The sequence below is a fragment of the Physeter macrocephalus genome, chromosome 5 (genome assembly GCF_002837175.3).
Source record: "Physeter macrocephalus isolate SW-GA chromosome 5, ASM283717v5, whole genome shotgun sequence".
Taxonomy (NCBI): Eukaryota; Metazoa; Chordata; class Mammalia; order Artiodactyla; family Physeteridae; genus Physeter; species Physeter macrocephalus.
In genome coordinates, this window is record NC_041218.1 from 1061168 (window position 1) to 1083195 (window position 22028).

Sequence of the window (22028 nt, forward strand, 5' to 3'; positions counted from 1 at the left end):
GGAGGGGAGGGGGGAAGAGGGTGGCGAGGGTCTCCCGCCCGCCGCTCCCTCCGGGCCGAGGCCCGCGCTCACCGGCCCCACCCGCCCCACCGCCCGGGCGTCCCGGCTCCTCCCCCGACCCCTCCCCCCCGCGCCTCCGTCCCTCCCGCCGCCGGCGGACCTGCTGGCCCCCTCGGAGCCTCGCATCCAGGGAAGAAAATCCGGCGTCTTTTCGCATTTCACCCGCGTTTCCATTAACCCGGTCCCGGCACCAGCTAATCCGCGGCACCGAAGGCAAAAGGAGTCTAATTAATGACCAGCTTTTCCAGTCAGGACCGGCGATAATTGCTTTGGTGGCCTTTATGATTACAAGATAAAAATGGCCCGGCCTGACATAAGAGGCCCTGTGTACACTCGGAGACAGGAGGAAATGAAGAGTTGGGAGAGGCTGAATACGGAGCAGAAAATTACTAATGGAAGAGAGATAATGAATAGGCCGGCCAGGCATTCATGGGGAAAAATCCATTTTGTTACCACGCGAAATTAGGTGGTGGAAAGGAGTTTGCTAATTGTTCTCATCTTGTAGCAACCAGGACTGGGGCGGGGGCGTGCGTTTCTATTCATTCCCCGAGTAATTGCGGAAGGGTGTGCTGGCCGGAGTCTCCGTCGTCCCCTGGCGTTTTCAATTGTTGCTGATATTCCTTATAATGAAGCTAATGAGGGCGAGCACTGTGCAACTTTGTGCGCATGGAGACTCGTGCAACGCACCGAAAGGATGTTCTTACCCACCCCCACCCCGCCCCCCGCCCCCGAAGCAGGAGAATCCGACGGACCTGGGCTCCCTTACCTTTCACCCGCCGACAAGCGCGCTCCTGGACCGTAGCGCGCCCCTGTCTCGCAGCTCCTTTCAAGGAGAAGTGCCGAGGTGCGAAGTGCGGGGTCTGCGCGGGGTGCAGACGCGGCCCAGGTCCGAGGTCTGTACGAGGGGACGAGGGCACGTGCCTTGGGAGGCGAACGGACGGGCTTCCGGGATGGCAGCTCCCTGCAATATATCCAAGAATATTAGCCTGACGCGTCACAGAACCAGCCTCACTGGTTGGACTTCTGTTGGTACTCTTTTACCCACAGCAGGAGCGAGGCACCCCCATCCGATCGCTCCACCCCAGCCCCACCGTTTGTGAAGCATCCTCTCCCCTCATACCTCTTTAGGAGGGACGAAGGCCTTATTTTACTTAAGGCAGTGAATTAGCTGCCAAATACTTTATATCGTTAAGTTTGAAAACGCGGCGGCCGTTAAGGAAAAACAAAAGTGATGCCTCTGCTGACTTTCCTTGCGAAAACATTGCCGTCTGTGGTGCTTCTGGTCCGAGGGCTGCTTTTCTGGATGCCCTCCTGTTGTTGTTTCAGTGCCAGCCCAGAGCTTTACGTGTTAGGTTGCGTTTGGAAGGGATGGTTTTCAGGACTCATGATTCGCTGGGTAGTAACCTGCCCCCTCTCCTGTTCTGCAGAAAAGCAAACCCAAGCTTCTGCCTCACCAGGCAGAACGAGAGGACTCGACCAAGTTCATCGCGCTCACCCTGGTCTCCATCGTGGCCATCGTGGCGGTCCTGCTGGCGTCCGGCGTCATCTACTGCCTACGACACAGCTCTCGGTACAGGCTGAAGGAGAAGCTCTCGGGACCTGGGGGCGACCCGGACCCCGATGCCACCAACGCCTACCAGGTAAAAAGAGACTTTTCTAAGTGCTGTTTCAATTCCATTCACCACTGGAATGGACGGATTGTTTAAGTCGTCTCTGGCCCCTCCCCCATTCCCAGCAGTTGTTCATTTGTTCATAGTTTGGGTTCTTGTGTGATGACGATTTGAAACTTCTCATTAGCATTCATGTAAATACCTTGAAACCCTAGTTTTCCTGCTCTAAATTAATCTTATGCTGTTCTGGAATGGTCTCGTGTTAGCTGTGAAAGCGGGCTGCTAATTAGAAATGTGAAAAAAGTATAATACATGAATTATGTATTACCTGTTATCTTTCTTAGTTTGGCCCACTATTAATAAAAAATGCCAGAGTTGCAAGATAAATCGGTTGTGTAGATGTATGAGGATGTCTCTTAAATCATCGACTTCCTCAGGGTCTTATGTGAAAAGATCCTCTGACCTGATCTGTTGCCACCTTCGCTGTTATTTGGGTAAAGTGGCATCTGAGGCTGATAGATGAAAAGTAAACCAGGGATGTCTTCAGGAGAGCAGTGGTGGAGCCATGCACTGGTGATGCAGAAACAGTCCAGACACACCTGGAAAAAAAATTGGAACCAATGAGACTGAGGGGAGGAGGTTCAGATGAAATCGGACATAAAAAAAAATTCACAGAATGTTTGGGAGGTCCGTAGCACACACTCCAGATTTAATAATGTTCTGTAATGAAAACACATCTTCATGCAAGCCCAGAATATATACCAGTCAGGGCATGTGATTTCTTCTGACATACAATATAATGCAACTCCAAGTATATTTTCCCATTTGGGAAGGTAATTTACTTAATCATCGTTTTTTGAAGTTCAATCCATAATTTTGTAAAAGATTTTCTCCCATTGGAGTAGTCTTTGTTTTCTGAAGTCACATGATTGTGATACGGAATATGTGGTGTAAATAATGCATCCTGTTTTACAGTCACGTCTATAAATATTATCATTCTGTCATCACAGTTGCACTGCTGGGGGGCTGCTCAAGCTCTTTCTAGAACACCTCCCCACCCCAGGAGCTTGTGTGAGAGCCACCCTGACCCTGTCTCACATAAGGTGCTGGGATGAACTGATAAAATCGCTCTGCTTAAGAGAGACCAGAAAGTACTATTTTCCCTACTTCAAAACTCTTGGTGGTGGTGTTGAATGAAGAAAACCTCTGGTTTTCCGGAGAGGGTCAGAAGCCTGGTCAGTATGATCTTTTCTCGTAAAGAAACAGCAACTTCAGATGTGTGGGAGATGGCATTTCAGGGGCTAGCTTTGCTTCAAAGCAAAAGAAAAAGCACATTTGAAGAAGCAGCTTGGGAAAAAATGTCACACAAACTCGTAAGAATTTATCCAGAAATTCTATTGAGCAAGACCAGTGTAGGCGTTTGGGTCTTCTGGGCCAAGCCTGTGCCGGGACATAAATAAATTATCACACTAGTTCTGTTAGGTTGTGTGAGAGATGGCAGATCGTACGGGCGGAGGTTTGTAGAAAGCACGGCATCCTTTGATATGCTTTGAAAATCGCACATAAAATATTGATAGAATGGAAAGATTGGACTTGCATGCAGAAGTGACTAATTGTGACAAAAGTGCAGGTTGCAAATGCACACTTAGGACTGAACTTGTGATAATTAACAGAAAAAAAAGCTTCCCAGTGACAGCTCTAATTAATAGTATCTGTAATTAAAATCATGCCCTTCCAGCAGGAAAATTGTTTGAATTTCTTGGAGTGACCTTTATGTGGTTCCTCCTGGGGGCATGGTGGTTAAGTTGATATTGATTTTATAATGAGCTCTGGTTTGTTTAATAAGAATCTGTAATCCAGACAATAAATGAAATGTGTGCTTTTCTTCAATCCAGATTAATAATAATAATTTTTAAAAAGGTGGGGGGAGAACACAGAAAAGAACTTTTCCTTTAAAAATAGGATCTAGGAAAATTTGGAAATGAAATTATTGTAAAGATTTTCTGGTGGGCTTAGTTTTGAGATTACTGCAGGACACCCTTGTGGGAGCTACTCTGATTAAATGTGGAGGTTTGCCCCCTCAAAGTGGACTGTTCACCGGTGAGAACATGCTGGCGCTGGGCTGTCGTGTTGTTTTGATTTGTTTTTTAGCAGAACACACTCAGCAAATGGGGATAAGGATGTCATGATTTTTAGCTCTCCATTTAGCTGAGTCATGGATTAAGGACTTCTAAGAGTGTAGTTACGCGTAGAGGATTTTACATTGGTAAACGAAGCAGGTATTCTTTCATTCATGTATCCATACTTTCCATCCCTTCAAGTTTAAAAACCTGTCTGAAAAGTTTTCTAAGGTGTTTCAAGCACAAAACAATAATTTTAGGACAGTATCTTGTTGCTTCCACGCTTCGTTTTCAAATCCTTGAACTTCTGCACTTTGCTAATTCTACAATACAGGTGAGGTTATGGATAACCTCAGCGTAATTCTCATCACGGGGTTACAAGGCAAATTGAACAATTGAATATTATGCTTTATTTCATGGGGACGTGATGGAAATATTCAAGTCATTTTATAAAGTTCCTGAAGGAGAAAAAGAGTATTGTGTAAGTATAGAAGTAAGTGAGTGGCCTAGGAAAGGTGGAATGGTAGGTGGCAGTGTCATAGGTTTTACTGATACTAGCATATGAGGTCACCCTTTAAACGAAAGACCCGAGTGTTCTCATGCAGGAAGGATGCAGGGCACAGGCCTTGGGAGAGAGGGGAGGGGGGGCTCGGGGCTGGTGGTCTGCAGGAGGGACTGGGTGCTTCTTCCCAGAGAGCCAGAGAGGCCACGTGTCCTAATTAAACTGCACAGCAGTGGTGTTGTTGCCAGATTCTTCTAGAAGGAAGGCCCTCGTGTGGTTGGCCCTTCATAAAGCTCTGGTCTGCACCTTCCAATATCCATCCCCTGCGGTCCCTGGCGGTCCGCGCCGTGCCCCTGCACGCTCGCGATCCGTGGTTTGGGCTTTGAGGTTCCGGCGGACTCATGGAGGGTTCCTGAAAAATCAGTGGGCTTTTCATAAATTGTTTCCAAACAGTGAGTAGTTTGCATTATTAGCTTCGAATGCAAACACGTTTAAACATTTTTTTTTCTCTTCTCCCTTAAAATAGAACTATCTCATAGACAGAGTCAGCGTTTTAAAGATTCTTAGTTAGTTTACACGTGTAAGTGTGTGATATTTTCGTTTGCTTTACCTATTGGAAAAATCACATCTTTCTTAATAGACTCATATTTTAACACTTAACAAGATATCAATTTCACCAGGTAACCTATCAAAGTTTAATTTGCTCAAACTTGAAAGATTTGGGTATGTTAACTTGTAGAAGAACTGAAATCCGTCTTTAAAGGTCGTGTTTTAATGGAATTCTGCTGCCAAACGTTTCCCCATTGTTTTAGTAAATGTTATTTTTGTCCTCTACATAGAGCAGCATCATGTATTTGGATTAAGTCTGTATTTCCTGATCTAAAAGGCCAATTTCTTTACTTTTATTCCTGTTTTCCCCCAATTGGCATGTCCCGTGACACGTATGTTGTACGCACAGGTGAGTGTGTTTTTACGCACACGCACTCCCCAAGGGCATCCGGCAGGCTTGTGAGGCGAGGCTACCAGCACATTCTGCGTCCTGTCACGTCGCTGTCCTACTTCTGTGCACGGGGGTTGGGTAAAACTGCGCAGGAACAAGCTGTTAGATGATGAGAAGGCGTCGCCGCCTTTCTCTCCGCGAGTCTCTTTGAATGTTGAGTCCGTGTCTCCGAGGCTTTGATCATCCCAGAGCAGCGGCCACTCCCCTTCCCCACGTGACGACACAGGCTCCTCCGGAATTTCCGGCGAGGCCTCTTTTGATGATTTGTCTCCCAATACCCACAGGCTCCCTGGGTATCTGGGGGCCTTTGCAACCGGACCCAGAGGAGAGGAAGCAGTCTGGAGGGCGCCCTGTAGAGAGCCGCCCGGGGCCCAGCCCGCTAGCTCCAGACTCGTCGGGAAACGACGGCCACCGTCCCCTCACCCCGACTCGGGCTGACGCACCCGGGAGCCCAGAGGCCCCCTGTCCTCGCGCCTGGGAGCAAGGAGAGCCGGGCTGTCAAAGAGAGGGCAGGTCCCAAGTAGGCTGTTCTCCTGGCCTTTGATTCAGGGGCCCTTCCAGGTGAATCTCCCCTGCTTGGTGTAGCACTCGGCACAGAAACCTTTCCCAGTTGAGGTGGAAAACAGTGAATTCCTGGGGTATACTTGATCCACCACCAGTTTCTACCATAGCCCTTCCCATTTCAGTCAGCCGTACATCTTACAGGGCCTTGGCTTGGCTTTACATTTAAATTCTCAGGTCAAAATACTTTTGTGTGCAAATTTCCAATAAGCAAAATCTGTCCTGCTTCAAAAATGGAAGCGTGCCCTGAAATGCTTTTAAAGAACATTTCTTTCTGTGATAACCTAGTCGAGCCTGAGAACTGGACTCTTTCGGGTTTTGCCTTTGCAGAAGTAGCTGGCAGTACCAACGTCCACAGGCAGAATTCACTCGAAACTTTCCCAGTTCTGATCGGCTTTGCAAGGGGGTGTATTGTCAGGTAGAAGCCCGGCTGCTGAAGACGAGGCCCGGGGCCTCCCTGCCTCCGCAACCCCCAGACAGGCCTGGGCTCCCCTGTACTTTAAGTCATGCCACGCTCGTCAAGGCAGCCTTGTGAGAACCCAAGGAAAACTTGCTCACTTTTTGGGTGATGAGAGCAAAGGGACCTGTCCGCCTCGAGCGTTTCCGGGACCTGCTTTTTGTCTGTGTGTTCGGTGTCAGGGGGTCAGTATCAGGGCCAACAAGCTGTTCTGCAAGCTCCGTCAAACCTTCCAGATACCTTTCTACTCTGGGTCTGAACGTGTTTCTGGAAGACCTGAATGTGTAGCATGTTTTTCTCATAAATCTTAAATTTTCAAACATGTGCTTTTTCCAAAAGCAGCGGCTCCATGCTCGTTCTCTGGTTTCTGTGCAACACGTTCCTCAAAAATAGCTCCTGAGATTTGGAAACAGATCTTCTAGGGGAGGCCGAAGTCTGGAAAGATTGCCAAAGAGATATCTAAACATGTAAAGAAAACACGTTGCCGTTCTAATATAGCAGCCACTTCCCTGATCAGACAATGATAATTAGATCAGACTTAATTAAAAATAACAGACCCCTCAATGAGATATGTTGAAAATAAAAGACTGGAGCATCTAATACGAAGATTTCTGAGGCCTGGATTCTGCGGTTTCTTCTGGATCCTGCGTTACTTATTCTGGTCTGTTTTCATTTTCCTGGTGTGTCAGCAGATCTGGATTCTACTCAAATAAGTGTTTCTCAAGGCCGCCCGGGAAGTTACGTCTGGGAAGCGGGGGCAGCGGTGGGGCTTATCTTCCCTCCTCTGTGTCCGGCGACTTTTCCCAGGTCCTCCCATTTTGTTCCGTCACAGCCAAGGGAAGAACGTGTGTCCGAGAGGGCGGTCTGGTTCTCACCGGCTGCTAGGTGAGGGACAGTTTGGGGGGTGACGAGGGGAGGTGCATCCTTTTAATCGCCTTCAATACGGGGAATGTTCTAGTCTGCCTTGCCCACTCGCCGTCAGAATCAGAGCACCCTTCCACCTTGCAGAAGCCAGTCCTCTGGCTTCCCAGATGGTGCCCTGGGCCCGGGAAGACCCCCTGAGAGTCCCCGCCCTCCGCCGCCAGCTACGGGCTCCCGCCGAGCGATGCCCACGGAGGTGCTTCGAAAGCCACCTCTGGCCACTGGTCCACACCGCGTGGCCGCTCCGGGCAAGCAGGGCTCATTGTACACGTGGAGGAGTGGCATGGGGTAGGCCGTGACCCCTCCCCGGCCCCCGGATCTGATGGCCCCGCCGCCACCTTCCTCCTCGTGGAGGGAGACTTAGGAAGAGTCGGCATCGTTTCTCTGCTCCGCTGATGATTTCATTTGCTGTAAACCCACATGAAGCCCTAGTAAGCAGCACGTCCCAGGGTGACCAAGAGGCAGTTGGCACGGCGTGGACATCCAACACTGCAGGGTCACGGGGAGGAGGGCGAAGCCTTCCGGTGGGTGGAGAAGGCATGGTGGACCCACAAAGATGGCCCCCCCGGGTGGACGGGGGGCGTGCCACCAGGAGGATGAGCTCAGACCCGGTATCCTCGTGGCTGTGGCCATGGACCCAGTAAGGGGGGACCTGTGGAGCAGGGCCTGGAGGCAGGAAAGCTGGGCAGGGCTGCAGGGACAGTGCAGGGCGGAGGGGAGGACCCTGCCGAGGTCCCAGGAGGCCCCTCCCACCCTGAGTGTTCGTGCTGAGGACCGCGCTGTCCTCTGAGGCTGGGCCAGCTCCTCCATCGCCGAGAGCGGCTCCGTGGACCACGGCTCTTCGTCGCGTCCATGCCGGTCTTCCTAGTCTCTTTCCCTTTTGCTACACTTTCCACTTTTGAAATTTCTTTCTCTCCCAATACTTAAGTTCGTTCAAGCTCGTGCTTCCCACCCTTGTGACATCAGCTGGAACTTGGGCCGAGCCCTCCTCTGAGCCCAGCTCTCCTCACCACAAGATGGGAAGGAAGGAGCTGTGTGCTCTTCCCTGGGCTCTTGAAGGTCAGAGAAGGTCGTGGAGGGACCAGTGCATCTCACATCTAAGTTGTGTTTAAGGGGCCGCTGTTTGTGGTGACAGCGGCGCTTAGGAGTGCCTGTCGGTGGGTGTGGGATTCGTCTCAGCTGCTCGGCTCTGGGCCCGGCCCCTCCCTGCCCAAGTGTGCATTTATGGCCTCCTCGCCATTGCATGGGCTGCTTTCTCTCCAGCAGGCCCTGGTCCAGAGACGCGGGCGCATTTTCTAAACGAAAACTTGGCACATACAGTCTGCAAAGAAAGCAGTGTACCTCTAGGGAAAACCGGAGAGGAACCTGGAGATCTGGGCTGATCTAGGCAATCCAGTCATCGTGGGGAAGGCCAGGCGTGGGGACAACATTCCAGGGACTTCTGTGGAGCGCTTCTCCCCCGTGCGCCCAGGACCAGAGATCGGTCAGGTCATCGGTCCACCGTCTGCAGAGGAAGGTGGACTTGGCGTGCAAATTTGGGTCTAGGCCACCCTGTCAGAAGGAGCCCTCGCTCCCCGCCCCCCAGCCCTGCCCTAGTACGAGTGTCGCCCCTGCCCGGTTGAGGGGCGCAGCTTGGGCATCCCTTGGGGAGGGAGGTAGCCTGTGTGCAGCCAGGTGGCCCCGGAGACCTGCCGCCGTCGGATGCTCGGAGAGGATGCTGAGCCATCCTGCAGGGTGGGCTTCGGGAGGAGAAGCCTGAAGCAGTAAAGGGAAGTGTGAAAAATGGATTAAACAGGGATTTAGACCAGAATGGTAGGAGGGTGGGGAAGGAATTCTAGAAGGCAGGTAGTCAGAGACTGAGGGTCACTGTAAGTGAGCGAGACGGCTCTCCGCGAAGTTTAACAGGCCCCGAAGACCCGTCTCCCCTTCTGAGGGCTTGTCTCCCAACTTCTTTAGCTCCTGCGCCCGTTTCCCCCGGGAGGGCGTTTGTCTCCAGGAAGAGGTGAAGGCAGCTCCCCAGAGGCCCCTTCAACCAGAGCCCGGCTCTCTGCAGGCGGCGTCTGCAGACCACGGCCCGGGGCAGGCCGCCGCGAGCGGAAGCCCACAGGCCTGCCCGGTGCCTGCTCCCGGAGGCTGGCCCGAGGGCACTCCACTCTCACGCACCCCCGATGGGCGCCATCCACTCTCAGGCGGACTTGATGGGCACCAGGGGACGTCTCTGTGCCGCGTGGCATCACCTGCGGTGAAATGCACTAGCCTGTCAAAAATGGCCAAGCCCAGCTCCTAGCACAGCACGGACCTGGCATACAAGAGGCTAAGAGATTACAGAAGGTGGTCAGAGGAGGAATGACGGCTCGGACCTTCAGAGGCAACAGGAGTCGCAGATTTAGAGAAGGGAAAGCTTCAGAAAGAGCAAGGGCACAGCCCAGCCCAGGAGCACCGGGAGGTGACAGCAGTTTCCGGGCGTCAGAGGAGGGACATTTAGGGACATGGGGGAGGAGGACAACTGCAGCGCGAGCCCCCGATGCAGGCCGTCTCTCCCACCCAGGGATAGGCTGGACGTCAGCACCACTTCCTCCCGAGGCCCCTTTGGTTTGGAGTCCCTGCGCCTCGGCCCCGTGACCGCCCCTGCCTTCTCCCCACCCCTGGCCGGCAGCTGCCCCGGCCTGGGTGTGGCCCCCAGAGCCTGCATCTGTGTCTGCATCCCTGTGGGCATGCGGGTCACCCTTGAGGAATGAACACCTCAGAGAGCCTCGGGGAGGCTGCGTGGCTGAAATGAGAACTCTTCCAGAAAGTGTTTTTTGCAGAATTTATTTCTTCCGATGATAGAGTCACAGTTTCTGAAACAACAGGGGCAGAAGAGAACTTTATTTCCCGTTGGAGTTTACAGGCAGGACCGGTTCACACTGGGTTAGGCGTGTGCTTGAGACGAGCAGCTCTGTGATGGGCCCCGGCGAGCCTGGGGTGGTCAGGGAGGGCTTCCCGGAGGAGGTGAGCGAGGGGCTCAGACGGAGAGAAGTGGAGGCAGGGGTGCCCGGGAGAGGATGGAGCAGACAAAGCCAGACGGCTGGGCAACAAACAGACGTCTTCTTGGAGCTGAAGCCTGTGTTGAGGAGAGAGAGGCGATGGGGAAGCTTGAGCCCAGATCTGAGAGGGTCACGGACAAATGGAATAGAGGGAGTTTCAGGAACCAGGCAGGGTTTGTCTGTGCTGCACGTGGGTCTATGCAGCGTTAGTCACTTTTTCAGGAACATCACAGTTACGGCGTCTGTGACATTAGAGAAGCTATGTAACAGTGTTTCTCTTCCCCATCTGATTAACTGTTCTTAAACTTTGTTGCTCAAAATATTTAAAGTCTCCATTGGGGTTTTCTGCTTTGGAAGACTTGCTGATAATTAAAAATGGAATCTTGGTAGGTTATTTCTCTATCAGCAAAAGGGCGAGATTTTCATAAAGGTGATTTCCAGTTAGGAAGGTGACACTTGTGAAAAAGTATTCTCTTAAGATTTTTGAAAGTAAAAGATAATGCAACCAGCAAAATTAGGTGTCTGGGTATGTTTGTGTGTGTCTGTGTTTGTGATTATTTGGAGAGTAGGAAAAGGAAGATTCCCAAATGATTACATCAGGAAGTCAGTCCAGATGCTTTAAAACGCACAGTTCTCTAGGGTGTTTGAGGGTTAGGGACACGAAGCACAGGTTTCAACTTGGATTGACTCTGTGATGTTTAATCGCAAATCAGCTAGAAGAGTTTGTGTGACAGATGCGGGATTATTAGCGTGTGCACAGGGTGTTAGTGTCAATGTGTAACTAGATGTAAATCATCCAATTAAAGTTTAAAATTTTGGATTTGCTCTATAGGTAAGCATTTCATCATTTTCATTTTTTTCTAAAGCCAGTGAAGCAGAATGGCCGACAGAGGAATATTTTTAAAATTACATCTTTCGTAAGCCAGCACGACATGCACTTTAACTAGAACCCAAGAGGGTCTTGAGTGGGAGGAAATCAAATGCAGATTTGTTTGTAAAACAGTCATCAGTGGGCGGGGAGGTTACAGCTCGTTCACCTGTTTCAGGATTGTCTTCCCCACCCTGGCCTCCCTTTCCTCCCCCACCTTCAGGAAGAAACATACTGAGTTCAGTGACCACAGATTGGAAATTGAAACGTGAGGGAGAAAACTAGGGGGAAGAAAATCTCAGATTCTTTTGTCGGTTGCTTTTGAACTGCCTCTTTTCTGACCTTGGACCCTGTGTTTCCCGGACGATGACTGTGAAGTGGTGCTTTTTTTTTTTTTTTTTTTGCGGTAGCGGGCTCACGGGCCCAGCCGCCCCGCGGCACGTGGGATCCTCCTGGACCGGGGCACGAACCTGCGCCCCCTGCATCGGCAGGCGGACTCTCAACCACTGCGCCACCAGGGAAGCCCGAAATGGTGCATTTTAGTTCTGCCTGCTCCCCGCCACCCGCCCCTGGCAGCCCCCGGCTTCTAGAGGTGGATTTCTCAGGCACATCTTGGGTCTACAGATTTCACATCAACTCCAAGAGAGGCAGCAAAGCAGAGCTGGTGCCCTGCATGCGACAGACGGCTCGGGTCCCCCGGCCAGCAGTGTCCTGAGTGTCCACTTGCTGTTGGAGCCTCTCCCAGCCCCTCCTCCTGAGCAGCACAGAGCCCCCCCGCCCTCGCTGGTTTTACTCGAGGGCCATTGCCAGCTCGGACTTGCTGTGGAAGTTCGGCACCTGTCCCCTCTTGGTGCTAGGTGACAGATTTTGCAGGCCTTCGAGGTCAGAGCCCTCATTGCACAGCTGGGAAAACTGGGATACAACAGACTGAAAGTGACTTGCCCACCGTCACCCAGTTCATCAGCGGTGAAGCCCCCGGACCCAGGTCTTCAGAGCTCTGTGCGCCGTGCAGCAGGATCGCCATTCGCAGCAGCTCCAGGTGGAGTCACTGGGTCCCGGAATGACGTGCGTTTGTTCCCGAGAAGCAGAGGCAGCTGCTTCCTACTCCTCCGCCTGCCTCGGCCCTGCCCTTTGCCTTAATGAGGCAGCAGCCGCAGGGTGGGGAGCTGTGAATACCTTTTGTGCTCCTGGCTGGTCCGCATCGCCCCCGGACTCTCCCTTGTGTGCTTCTGTCTCGGAACCTCTGTGCAGGCCGCGGCCCACACTCTGAAAGCCCTGCACCTGCTTAGTCCTCCAGCGCGTCCCATCTGTCCGCCAGCCCGGACCCTACACCCTCCGCCCGCCCGGCGTGGGCCCCTCCCGAGACCCCTCTCCGGGGCCCTGGAGTTACCCTTCACACCTGGACGGACTTTCCCCTCGGGGGCTAAGGCAGACCTGGGTTCGGAACTCGGCTTGTTCCTTACCCGGCGCGTCCTCCTGGAAGGCGAGCAGGTCTCCTGAAACGCCGGGTCGGTAGAATGAACACACCGCGCCAGCAGGGACCTCTCAGTGCTCAATAAAAAAGCTAACTGACACGTGAATCTAGGGTATCGATACGAGAGGAGCTGGTTGGGGGAAGCGTTTAGAACGCTCGCGAAAGCCATCACCCTTGATTTCCGGCGTCCAGAAGAGCGCCGCGCTCAGGGAGCGTTGAGCTCTGTAGATGTGGACCAAAGTGATGACCGGTGATGAGGATTCAGTATCTTTTGAGCAAGAGGAAAGCTAGGAGGGTGACAGAAGTCTCTCACAGAAAACAGCTGCTAATGCTCTTCGGCCACGCCAGGCCCAGGCTGCTCTGAAGAGGCGGGCGGTTTATTTCCGCCTGGCTTGGCTATTTTTAATCGTCTGAATGTGAAACACGCAACTGAAAAGCCGGTGCACACAGGTGGGGCCGCTCCAAGCCACCTTCGCTCACAGAGGCCGAGCTGGACTTCGGGGACCCCTGAAGCACAGTTGTCTGGTGGGTCGTCCAGCGCAGGAGGCCAGGTGTTTACTGTCGTATTTGTCTTACGGAGGGCGGCCCTGCCAGGGGGCTTGGAGCTGGACCGGAGCCCTCCCGTGAGAGCTGGGGTCTTGCAGGGGTTGTGTGTCAGACACACTCTGCCCTGGGTCTCAGATTCCAACTTTCAGCCGAAGCATTAAAGATTATTACGGAATCCACGGTAACTGCGGGCTAGGGGAGGGGGGAGATGCTCACTGGAGTCTGTGTTTTTGTTGTCACAGTTCTTTCCCGATTTCACCCTGAGTTTATCAGGGGCAGAGCAGATAGAGCGTGTCTCAGGTCTGAAAGGACAGACGGGCCTTAGGTGGGGTGCAGGGGCACCTGGTCCGCGGTGGGCGCGTCCGATCCGTTCCGGAGGAAGTCCGCGCACTCAGTAACGCACCTTGCAAGCCCCCCTTCCGGCAACACGCCGGCTGCAAATTTCGTGACTGTGCACGCTGCGCCGTAAAGCTCTGGAGAGCGAGAACGCTCTGGAGCTGCCCGCGGCTTGGGCTCGCAAACGACCTCCCAGCCCCGCCTGCTGTGAGCAGGAAGCCTCAGCCTCCGGCCGCGGGGCCTGATTCCAGCTCCGGCCGCATCTCGGCCGCCGCCCAGGGCTGGGGACCTGGTCCCCTAGGGGCTGCTGGCTGCACGTGATGCCCACCAGTGAGCGGGCATCTAGCGAAGCCCCCCCGATCTGTGCTGGGCGCCGAGGCAGACACAGAACAGGAAAGCGACTGCTGTCCTCAGTTTGGGGGGTGAGAGGCCGGCCGCGTGGCAATGACCGGAGAGCAGGACAGGGCTGCGAGGGGGCAGACGGGGTCAGTGTCCTGGGCCTGGCTTTGTGACGGTAGACTCTTCCAGCTTTAGAAGCCGGCTGAACGTAACGTTCGCCTCTCGTAGTTGAAATGTGTCTGTAACTTTTATTTTGAGAAGACGTTTACGAGATGGGAACAGTTACTCCATGTGGCTTGGTAAACACCGCTGGCCGCGGAGCCGTCCCGGGCAGTTGGCGGACGCCGTGGGACCTGACGCTTAACGCAGCTGCGGTCCGGCCAGAGGAGCCTGGGTTTGCGGCCGAAGCAGGCATCAGGGTGTCGGGGTGCGGGTGAGGGTGCCACATCCCTCGTTAAAGGTCAGAATGAGCACCGCCCCCCGGAGGCTCTGGAACCCGGCTCGGGGCCCACCGTGGAGGCGCGCCTCTCCCCGGCCTGTGCACACGGCTGTGTGAGCACGTGTGAGCGTGCTGTCCCGCCGTGGCCAGGTAAACGCTATCTGGGCATCCCTGAGCAGCCTGGAGCGGGTGGTGAAGAGCGTCCCAGGGCGGGTGGCGGCGAGCTCGTGACACACGCCAGTGACGGGGAGACGGGCTGAGTGCCGGGCGCCCCATCCTGGGAGCCGGAGCTGGGCTGGGCCGGCCTGAGGACGGCCGCCCAGCGCACCTGCTGCGGCTCTGACCTCCGGGGGCGTGTCCTCTGCTCCTTACCCAGAAATGGCCGTGTTCCCGTGGCCCCCGGGACCCCGGGACCCCGGGGAGAGCCGTCCCGGGGCACAGAATATGCGCCCGTGTTTACTCCCCCGGCCAACACTGAGCAGGTGAGCTACTCGCAGTGAGAACGTTCATGAAAACTCCCTCCCATAACCCGCTTCACATGTCCCCGGTTCTGTGCTCACAGCCACCCCGCCGGCCTCGAAGGCCAGGCCATCCCTTCCGTGTCACACTTGGTGTGCGCTCACAGCTGTTGGAGGAGAGCCGGCTGATCAGACAAGGCTTTGCTTTCCTTCCTATGCTTTTTCTTGACGAGACGTTCCTGGCCTCTGACCGTCCGGGATGTTTTGTCCCCTGCTTTCCCCCAGACATTTCACTCAAGTTTAGTCATATTCAGTGTAGAATTTGCTGTATTTTAAACATAGCTTGTATGGGTTTGTTTTGTTTTTTTTTTTGTTTGATTTTTTTTTTACAAAAATAATGCCTCCTCAATTTAGGGAATACAAATGAGCAAAATAAAAAATAAGGTAAACAGCACCCGTCCCCCACCCCGAGGGGACTTCCCGGGGCTCCCCTCCTGCCTTCCGGGGCGTCTACCGCAGTGCTGTGTTCACCGCCACCTGCGAGTGTCTGTGTGGCTCCTCCCTGTCGCCGCGGCTCTGTGGCCGCTATCGGTGCCCTGCGAGCCGGGCTCAGGCCCCTCCCAGGGAGGCCGCTCCTTTTGAGCGTTTTCTCCGTCTCCGTCTGGAGAGTAATTGCCCGCCCCCCGCCCACCCCCTAATGAACCCATTTCGCTTTCTCCCCGGCTTTGTGCATCCTGCTTTGGTTTTGCCCTGTGACCACTAATTACGCTCCCCAAATAACCCTAAAAACCCGGCCGCCTTTGTGTGCGCACTCAGGCCGTCCACTGCTTTGTTCCCGTTGTTCCTTGAAAGGTACAAAGAAAGAGGTTTTTCTCAAGCCTGTGGAGTCCTGTCTGTCCTTCGGCAGAATCTGGGGATGGCGGGTCTTTTCTCTCAGAGCGAGTCCCACTCTGTCTGCGATTTCCCCCATCAGATGGAGGTTCGAGAGACGAGACGTTTGCTTGCCTCGCGCATTTGTTGTTATGCGTGCGGACGGGTTTCTGCTGCCGGAGCCCTGGTCAACCTACTTTGCAAATTGTGTTACAAAGAACCGCAAGGCACTTGGAGACTCTGCCGACACGTCCCAGGGCCTGGGCTCCGTAAGCAACAGGGAAGCAGGCAGCTTTACAGAAAATGATGACAGCGCTTCAGAACATGCTGGGTGATCCTGTTTTCTTAGCCTGCATCCTTGTACCCTGAGGACTGCCTCTGAAAATGCGAAGCTCTCGGGCTTAAACAGATCCCGCGCTGACTCTACTCTGCGGACCTGCCCCCCGCTCCGGGGTGGCCAGCAGGGCTGGCGTGTCGGCTGCGCTGGCTGTGGCGGGACCTGCGGGAAACACCCCCAGCGGCACCAAGATGGGTGATTCACATTTTCTTGATGGAGAGTTCGTGCTCCTGTCTCAGCATTTTTGACCGACGAGGAGCCATTTGGATATTTTAAGATAGCGGGGCACAGGCTTCACGTGTTTATTTTGTGACTGAGCATCTGAATTTAGGGGGACTGTGAAAATGCTGTTCTTTTCTCCTTAGAAACTTCTAAACTCTGCTTTCCCCAGGAAGGGAGGGGAGAGATTCTCCTTGCTAAAGACAGCAGTCGGTCGGCAAACTGGGTTCCACACGGCCCTTGGTGCCACGGACAGCAGAGGGACGGCCCGAGTGGATCCGCGTCTTTTAGTTCTGGTGCCCTGGGAGCGGGACCCCACACCTGGTGTCCCGACTCCCTTCCGGCGCCCGTCTGCAGACGAGGAAGCTCGGCAGGGAGGCTGCGTCCAGCAGAAGGAAGGTGTGGACGGGGTCGCGTGCTGGCCTCACGCCCAGCACTGTGCTAACTGCTTCACATGTTCGCTCTTTGGAATTCTCCCAGCAGCCCTGTGCAGCCGTCTGCCATCCCCACTCCACAGATTAGGAAACTGAGGCGCTCAGGCAACTTGTCCAAAGTCACGCAGCTCCTAAGGGGCTGAGCCGGGATTCAGACCCGGGTGATCCGGGCCCGGGTCCCTGCCTCGACCCACGATGCACGGCGTGGGCCAGGGTCTGTCTTGGGCGGCGTTCTCTCCCACCGATGGATTTCATCTTCTCCCTGGGACTTGTTCCTAAGACACAGATGGCCCTAGAACACCTGCTTCCCAAGAGTAGAGGCCCCTCCATCCCTGGTGGTACAAACGTGGGCTCAACAGCAAAATCGCAGCATCTCCCCATGACTGTGCGAGCGTCCTCATCGGGAGCTCGGGATGACTTGCGTCTGTTTTCCTCAGTGATTTTCTCCACACCTGCGAGGGTCCAGAAGCTAAAAGGGCACAGCCACGCTGAGATGAGTCACCTCTCCAGAGTGGCCCGAGGCCCCTCTTTAGAGACAGACATCCTGAAAACCGAAGCACCACGGCCCCCAAATAAGTGATTTCCCTCCTGCTGTCGGAAAACGACTTCCTTTTCATTCACACACACGTTGGTTTTTTTCTTTCCTGCTAAAGTGTAGGCACTGGATGAGAAAACAGACTTGGCCAAACTCCTGGCGGGAGTGGTTTGTGACCCAGGGCACCGGCTCACAGCCCGAGCGAGCCCTCGGGTGGGAGAGGCGCCCCACGTCTGCGGGTGCAGCCCAGAGGGTGTCTGGCTCTGTGCTCGGCGGCGGGTGGCCTGCAGCGGCGGACGGGGGACTCGCTGATCAAAGAGCCGTTTGAAGGGAACCCACGGGAGGCTGGTTGACCCCACGTGTAGGCCTGCCCCCGGTCGCTGGTTTTACGTGAATCTCTCGCTACACGAGGATCGTACTCGTGGTATCAGCTCAAGGTCATCAAGCTGAAGGCTCAGGATCCTTTTTACGAAAGCAGTGCTGTCCTCGATCATGAGCAAAGTCATTTTTTAATTAAAGGCGAGTTAGTCTGGATCTTAGTCACCTTAAAAGATGTTTTTCAGTGGAGGGGCTGGAAGGTGCTGCACCTCTTTGTCCAGCCAAGTAAAGACTGTTTGCCAAACTCTCCTCTGTGCTCAGGACGAGGCCCCGCTGAGGACGCGCTGCGTCTGTAAAGTTGAAGGGAATTATGATTTTCGTGAATTTGCACCTTCGTTAGCACCTCGGTGGGCTTGGCATCGTTTGGGGTTCCATGACCTCACCCGGGGAGTTGGTGTTCTGGGTGTGTGGATTCTGCCCTTCCTGCTTGCCGCCGGGATTATAAATTAGGAAAAGTTAAAACATAAGTCTCCAGTTTGCTTTCAGAGCGGGCTGTGTAGTTCATTTAGCGTTGTCAGTTACCTTTTGCTCAAATAAGATGCCCTCCACGGACGATCACAGCTCTGAACTTTAAACTGCCTTCACGGGGCATTACTTACAGGAGGTTGATCTGGTTGATGGTGGCGTTTATCGCTTGATGACACGAGTGTCCTGTCCTATCCTGCGTGGCCCCTGTCGGTAATAAATGCAGGCAGTAGGCTCAGGGAAGTGCTTTGACCTGATAGCAGTTCCCTGTGTGATGGGAACTTCAAATTACATTTAAGATAAATGTTTAAGCCCAGCCCGCGGCTCAAAGGGGTCAGTGGACTCGTGCCTGCGTCCTTGCCCTGTGGACTGCGGATGCCTTTTTAGGGAGAGATGATACTTTTAGATGAAGAACGAGGCTCACGGGGTCGCCATCTGGTCTGGGGAGGAGAGAGGCATGGAAGCAAGAGCTCCCTGGTAAACCCATGGCTGACGGCCCTCCTGAGAGGTTCAGATCTGCGGGGCATGGGCTGAAACGTCCCCACAAAACCATAAAGCTAAGGGATTTCAAAACTATCCAGCTAGTGTCCTGGCCAGACCATTGCTAAGTCAGGTAGTAATGTTCTAGAAAGAAGTTCATTTTTCCTTAGAAATTTTAAGGTAATAGTGCAGAGCATGGACAAAATATAGAATTTCTGTTACTAATTTAGAAGCTATGATCAACCTAAAGGACTAATTTAAAAGGCCATACAGTCATTCCCCCAGAGATTTCTGCATCTCTTTGCATCCTGCCTGCCTCTCTGGGGACACCTAGAGAGTCCTGTGACAGTGCAAGGAGGGTGACATAGCCCGAGGTAGGGGAGGAGGGTAGGATGCGCGTCCAGACGTGAGAGCTCAGGGCTCGGGGTCAGGCGGCGGCCACAGGGACATGGAGGGACTCTGCCTGGTACCAAGCAGAACAAGCCATGATTGAAGATTGACCCGAGCCCCTTCCTCAGGCAGCAGGACTGGTGTGTCTCCTCCTGAAGGGCACGGTCAGCAGACTCGGGCGGCTCAGACTAAACCACTTTTGAGCGACCCTTGTTTTTGTCACAGACAGATAGGTCTGGCCTTCTTGTGTTAAGCTCAAGGGAAGCAGTGGAGGTGGACCTTGCCACCTTGCCGTCCAGGCGTGTGTGTGGCCTGGCTCCCCCAGCCCTGTTGTTCTGAAGCCAGTGGCGGCTCTGGCCCTGCTCCGGCGCCCCAACCGCCGCTCATGCAACAGCCTAATCGGAGCCAGACGTTGTTCAACCCATGTCTCAGATGAGGACGATGAGGCTCGGACCCCCGCCCCGCGGAGTGCGGCAGGCAGACCCCCGTGGGCGAGCTGAGCGGCGGGCCGAAGGGACCAGGAAAACTTCAGCCACGGCCATGAGCCGCGCCGCTTCAGTCACAGGCGCGGTGCAGAGAGATGCCAGCCGCAGGTGAACGGTTTGCAGACGGGAGCACGTGGTGAAGGCCTGGCCCCCCCCCCCCCCGGGGTCCCTGCGCAGCCCGGGAACCTCCCCTCTGCACAGGCGAAGTGCCATCACCTGGGCTGCCAGCCTCCGGGGCTTCCTCTCTCCAGTCAAGGCACTGATGTTCAGCATCGTTTGCTGTTGGAAATGGGGGTGACCGATTTTTCTTGGATCTTTACTGCAGCTTTTTGCTTTTTTTTTTTTTTTTTTTTTTTGGCCGTACGCGGGCCTCTCACTGCTGTGGCCTCTCCCGTCGCGGAGCACAGGCTCCGGACGCGCAGGCTCAGCGGCCACGGCTCATGGGCCCAGCCGCTCCGCGGCACGCGGGATCCTCCCGGACCGGGGCACGAACCCGCGTCCCCTGCATCGGCAGGCGGACTCTCCACCACTGCGCCACCAGGGAAGCCCTACAGCTTTTATTTTTAAAAAACAAAGACCCACAAGGGGAATCTGCTCGCAGCAGCAGCGGGAAGAGTGCTGGGCCTGAGTCGCAGGTTCAGTCCCACGGGACCACCAGACACCTGTGAGGCCTTCACCGAGCCTGCACATCAGTCCTAATCATCTACCAAATGAGGAGGTCTGAGTGGACGCTCTGTGGGCACCTCCACCTCTAAAACTCTTGCTTCCTTTAGAAATATCTTTGAACTCGCCAAGCCGTCGAGAATTTGTTCTGCTTTAAAGAACTGTTCTTATCTTCACTGCACCAGTACCTCTACCGTTGCACTGATTAACTGTGGGACCTCGTGGCAGGCGCCGCACCGGGCATCTCACGCACACGAACCCTCTTCATCTTCTGTACTGTCCTGTTACTTCCATTTTTAAGTGACAACACACAGGCTTGGGGGCCTTGAGGGCCTGACCCCAGTTCACATAAGGTCTGGCCGCGCGAGGGCCCCGCCCAGGGCGCTCCACTCTCCACGGGGACCGAAGAGGGACAGGAATCCAGGCTTGGCCGTCACCCTTCATCCCTGGCACCTCCACGGGCAGACACCCAGCTGCTCTGATGTTTTGCTTTTCAGAGGGTGAATCTCAAACATCTCACATCTTCTTCCCCAGAGGAGCCTGTTCTTGGAGGACGTTTTCTGAGCTCTCTTGGCCTAAGCTCATCGGACCTGTTCTTCTGGGTGAACTAAATGAAACCACAGAAATTACTGCAGAAACATTTTTTGGCGCGCGTTCCCAAAGTCAAGTAATGTTCCACACGCGTAAGTGGGAAATCAGCGAGACACGGACTTGGTTCCTAGTATCATCTGCCTTATTACAATCACCCGTTGTGTCTGGGTTTCTTTTTGTTTTTAAGATTCTGAGGAAACGTGGGTGGAATTTCAAACAGATTTGTTGTTTCGAAACCGTGTGAAATTCCTGAGCCCTGGACGGGGAGGGCCGGCAGGGAGACCCCACCCTCACCGCTGGCCCTTTTTTCTTCTAGTTCGTTTTTTCCGCGTGCGCACAGCGATCCCCGTCCCCAGGGGCTCTAGCGGGGCTGGGGGTTCACATCCAGCCGCACCGCCCCCCCAAAGCGCCTGAGCCGTCCTCCGACCTGGGGAAGAGCCGGCACCGCGTCCCCGGGGAGAGCGAGCCCTCGGCGGCCTCACGACGACCTTAGTGGCCCGTAAGCGGCAGCCGCGTGAGAGGACAGGAAGCGGGGACCAGCCCCGTGGCCGAGGCCTTGCCCGCGGGGGTTGAGAGGCCTGTGGCACGCGGCGCTGGGTGGGCAAGCGGGCTGCGGCCCCCTGATGGCACCAGGTGAAGAGCAAGGGGCGCGTGGGACCCTCAGATCTCCAACGAGTCCTTTCTCCCCTGAACAAGTTTTCAACTCTTGGGCTCAGATGCTCTTATAAACTTCTTCCTGACGTCGTTTTGTTTGACGGCTCGGGTGACAGTGACGTGTTCACCGGGCAGAGGCTGGGAGTCGCCAAATCGTGACTCCGAAGTGGTGGGAGCAGGGCGTCCGGCTGAGTCTCCCGGGGGCCGGGTGACGGCCAAGACCCGAGTCTGGTGGCTGCAGGGCCGCAGGCACGGGCTGGCCTCCCCGGCCAGGCCGGCCACGCGGGCCTGTGCGAGGCAGCCCAAGACTCTGCACTGAGCCAGCCGAGCTCCGTCGGGTGTGGGGGCTCGTCCGCCAGGCCCGAGCCCCGTGTCTGGTGTCCGCCCAGCGGGGCCGCGCTCCCCATCCACCCTCTTGTATGCGCTTCTCTGGATTCCCTCACGTGTGGGCTTTACCAGTTGGAGTGATGTTTTGAGAACAAGGAGAACCAAAAAGAGGGTTTTTTTCTGTAAACGTCCTGACCCTGGTACCAGTTTCCGTATTTCAGTCCACAGTGTAAAATCCCTTCCCTCCCACCTGTGGCCACATTCTGATAAGGAAGGTGCCTGAGTTAGCACACATGACATAACATTCTGAGGGTCCAGGGAGGCCAGAGTTGGCCCAGCGGCCCCTTCTGAATCTGTGCGTGTCTATCTGTGTGTCTCTGTGTGCGTATCTGTGTGTGTCTGTGTATCTGTTTATATCTGTGTGTGTCTCTGTGTGTCTCTGTGTACGTGTGTATGTATCTGCGTGTGCCTATAGCGTAGCTA

General features: G+C 54.6%; 1 protein-coding gene across 1 annotated transcript in view; it reads left to right on the forward strand.

Annotated features, from left to right (window-relative positions):
• The window catches only part of PTPRN2 (protein tyrosine phosphatase receptor type N2), a gene marked incomplete at its 5' end in the record, with an annotated part of 716488 nt that overhangs the window by 604681 nt on the left and 89779 nt on the right, over window positions 1-22028 (forward strand). The window contains 1 exon segment of the mRNA XM_055084697.1: window positions 1488-1700. Within this exon segment, the coding sequence (XP_054940672.1) occupies window positions 1488-1700 (213 nt within the window).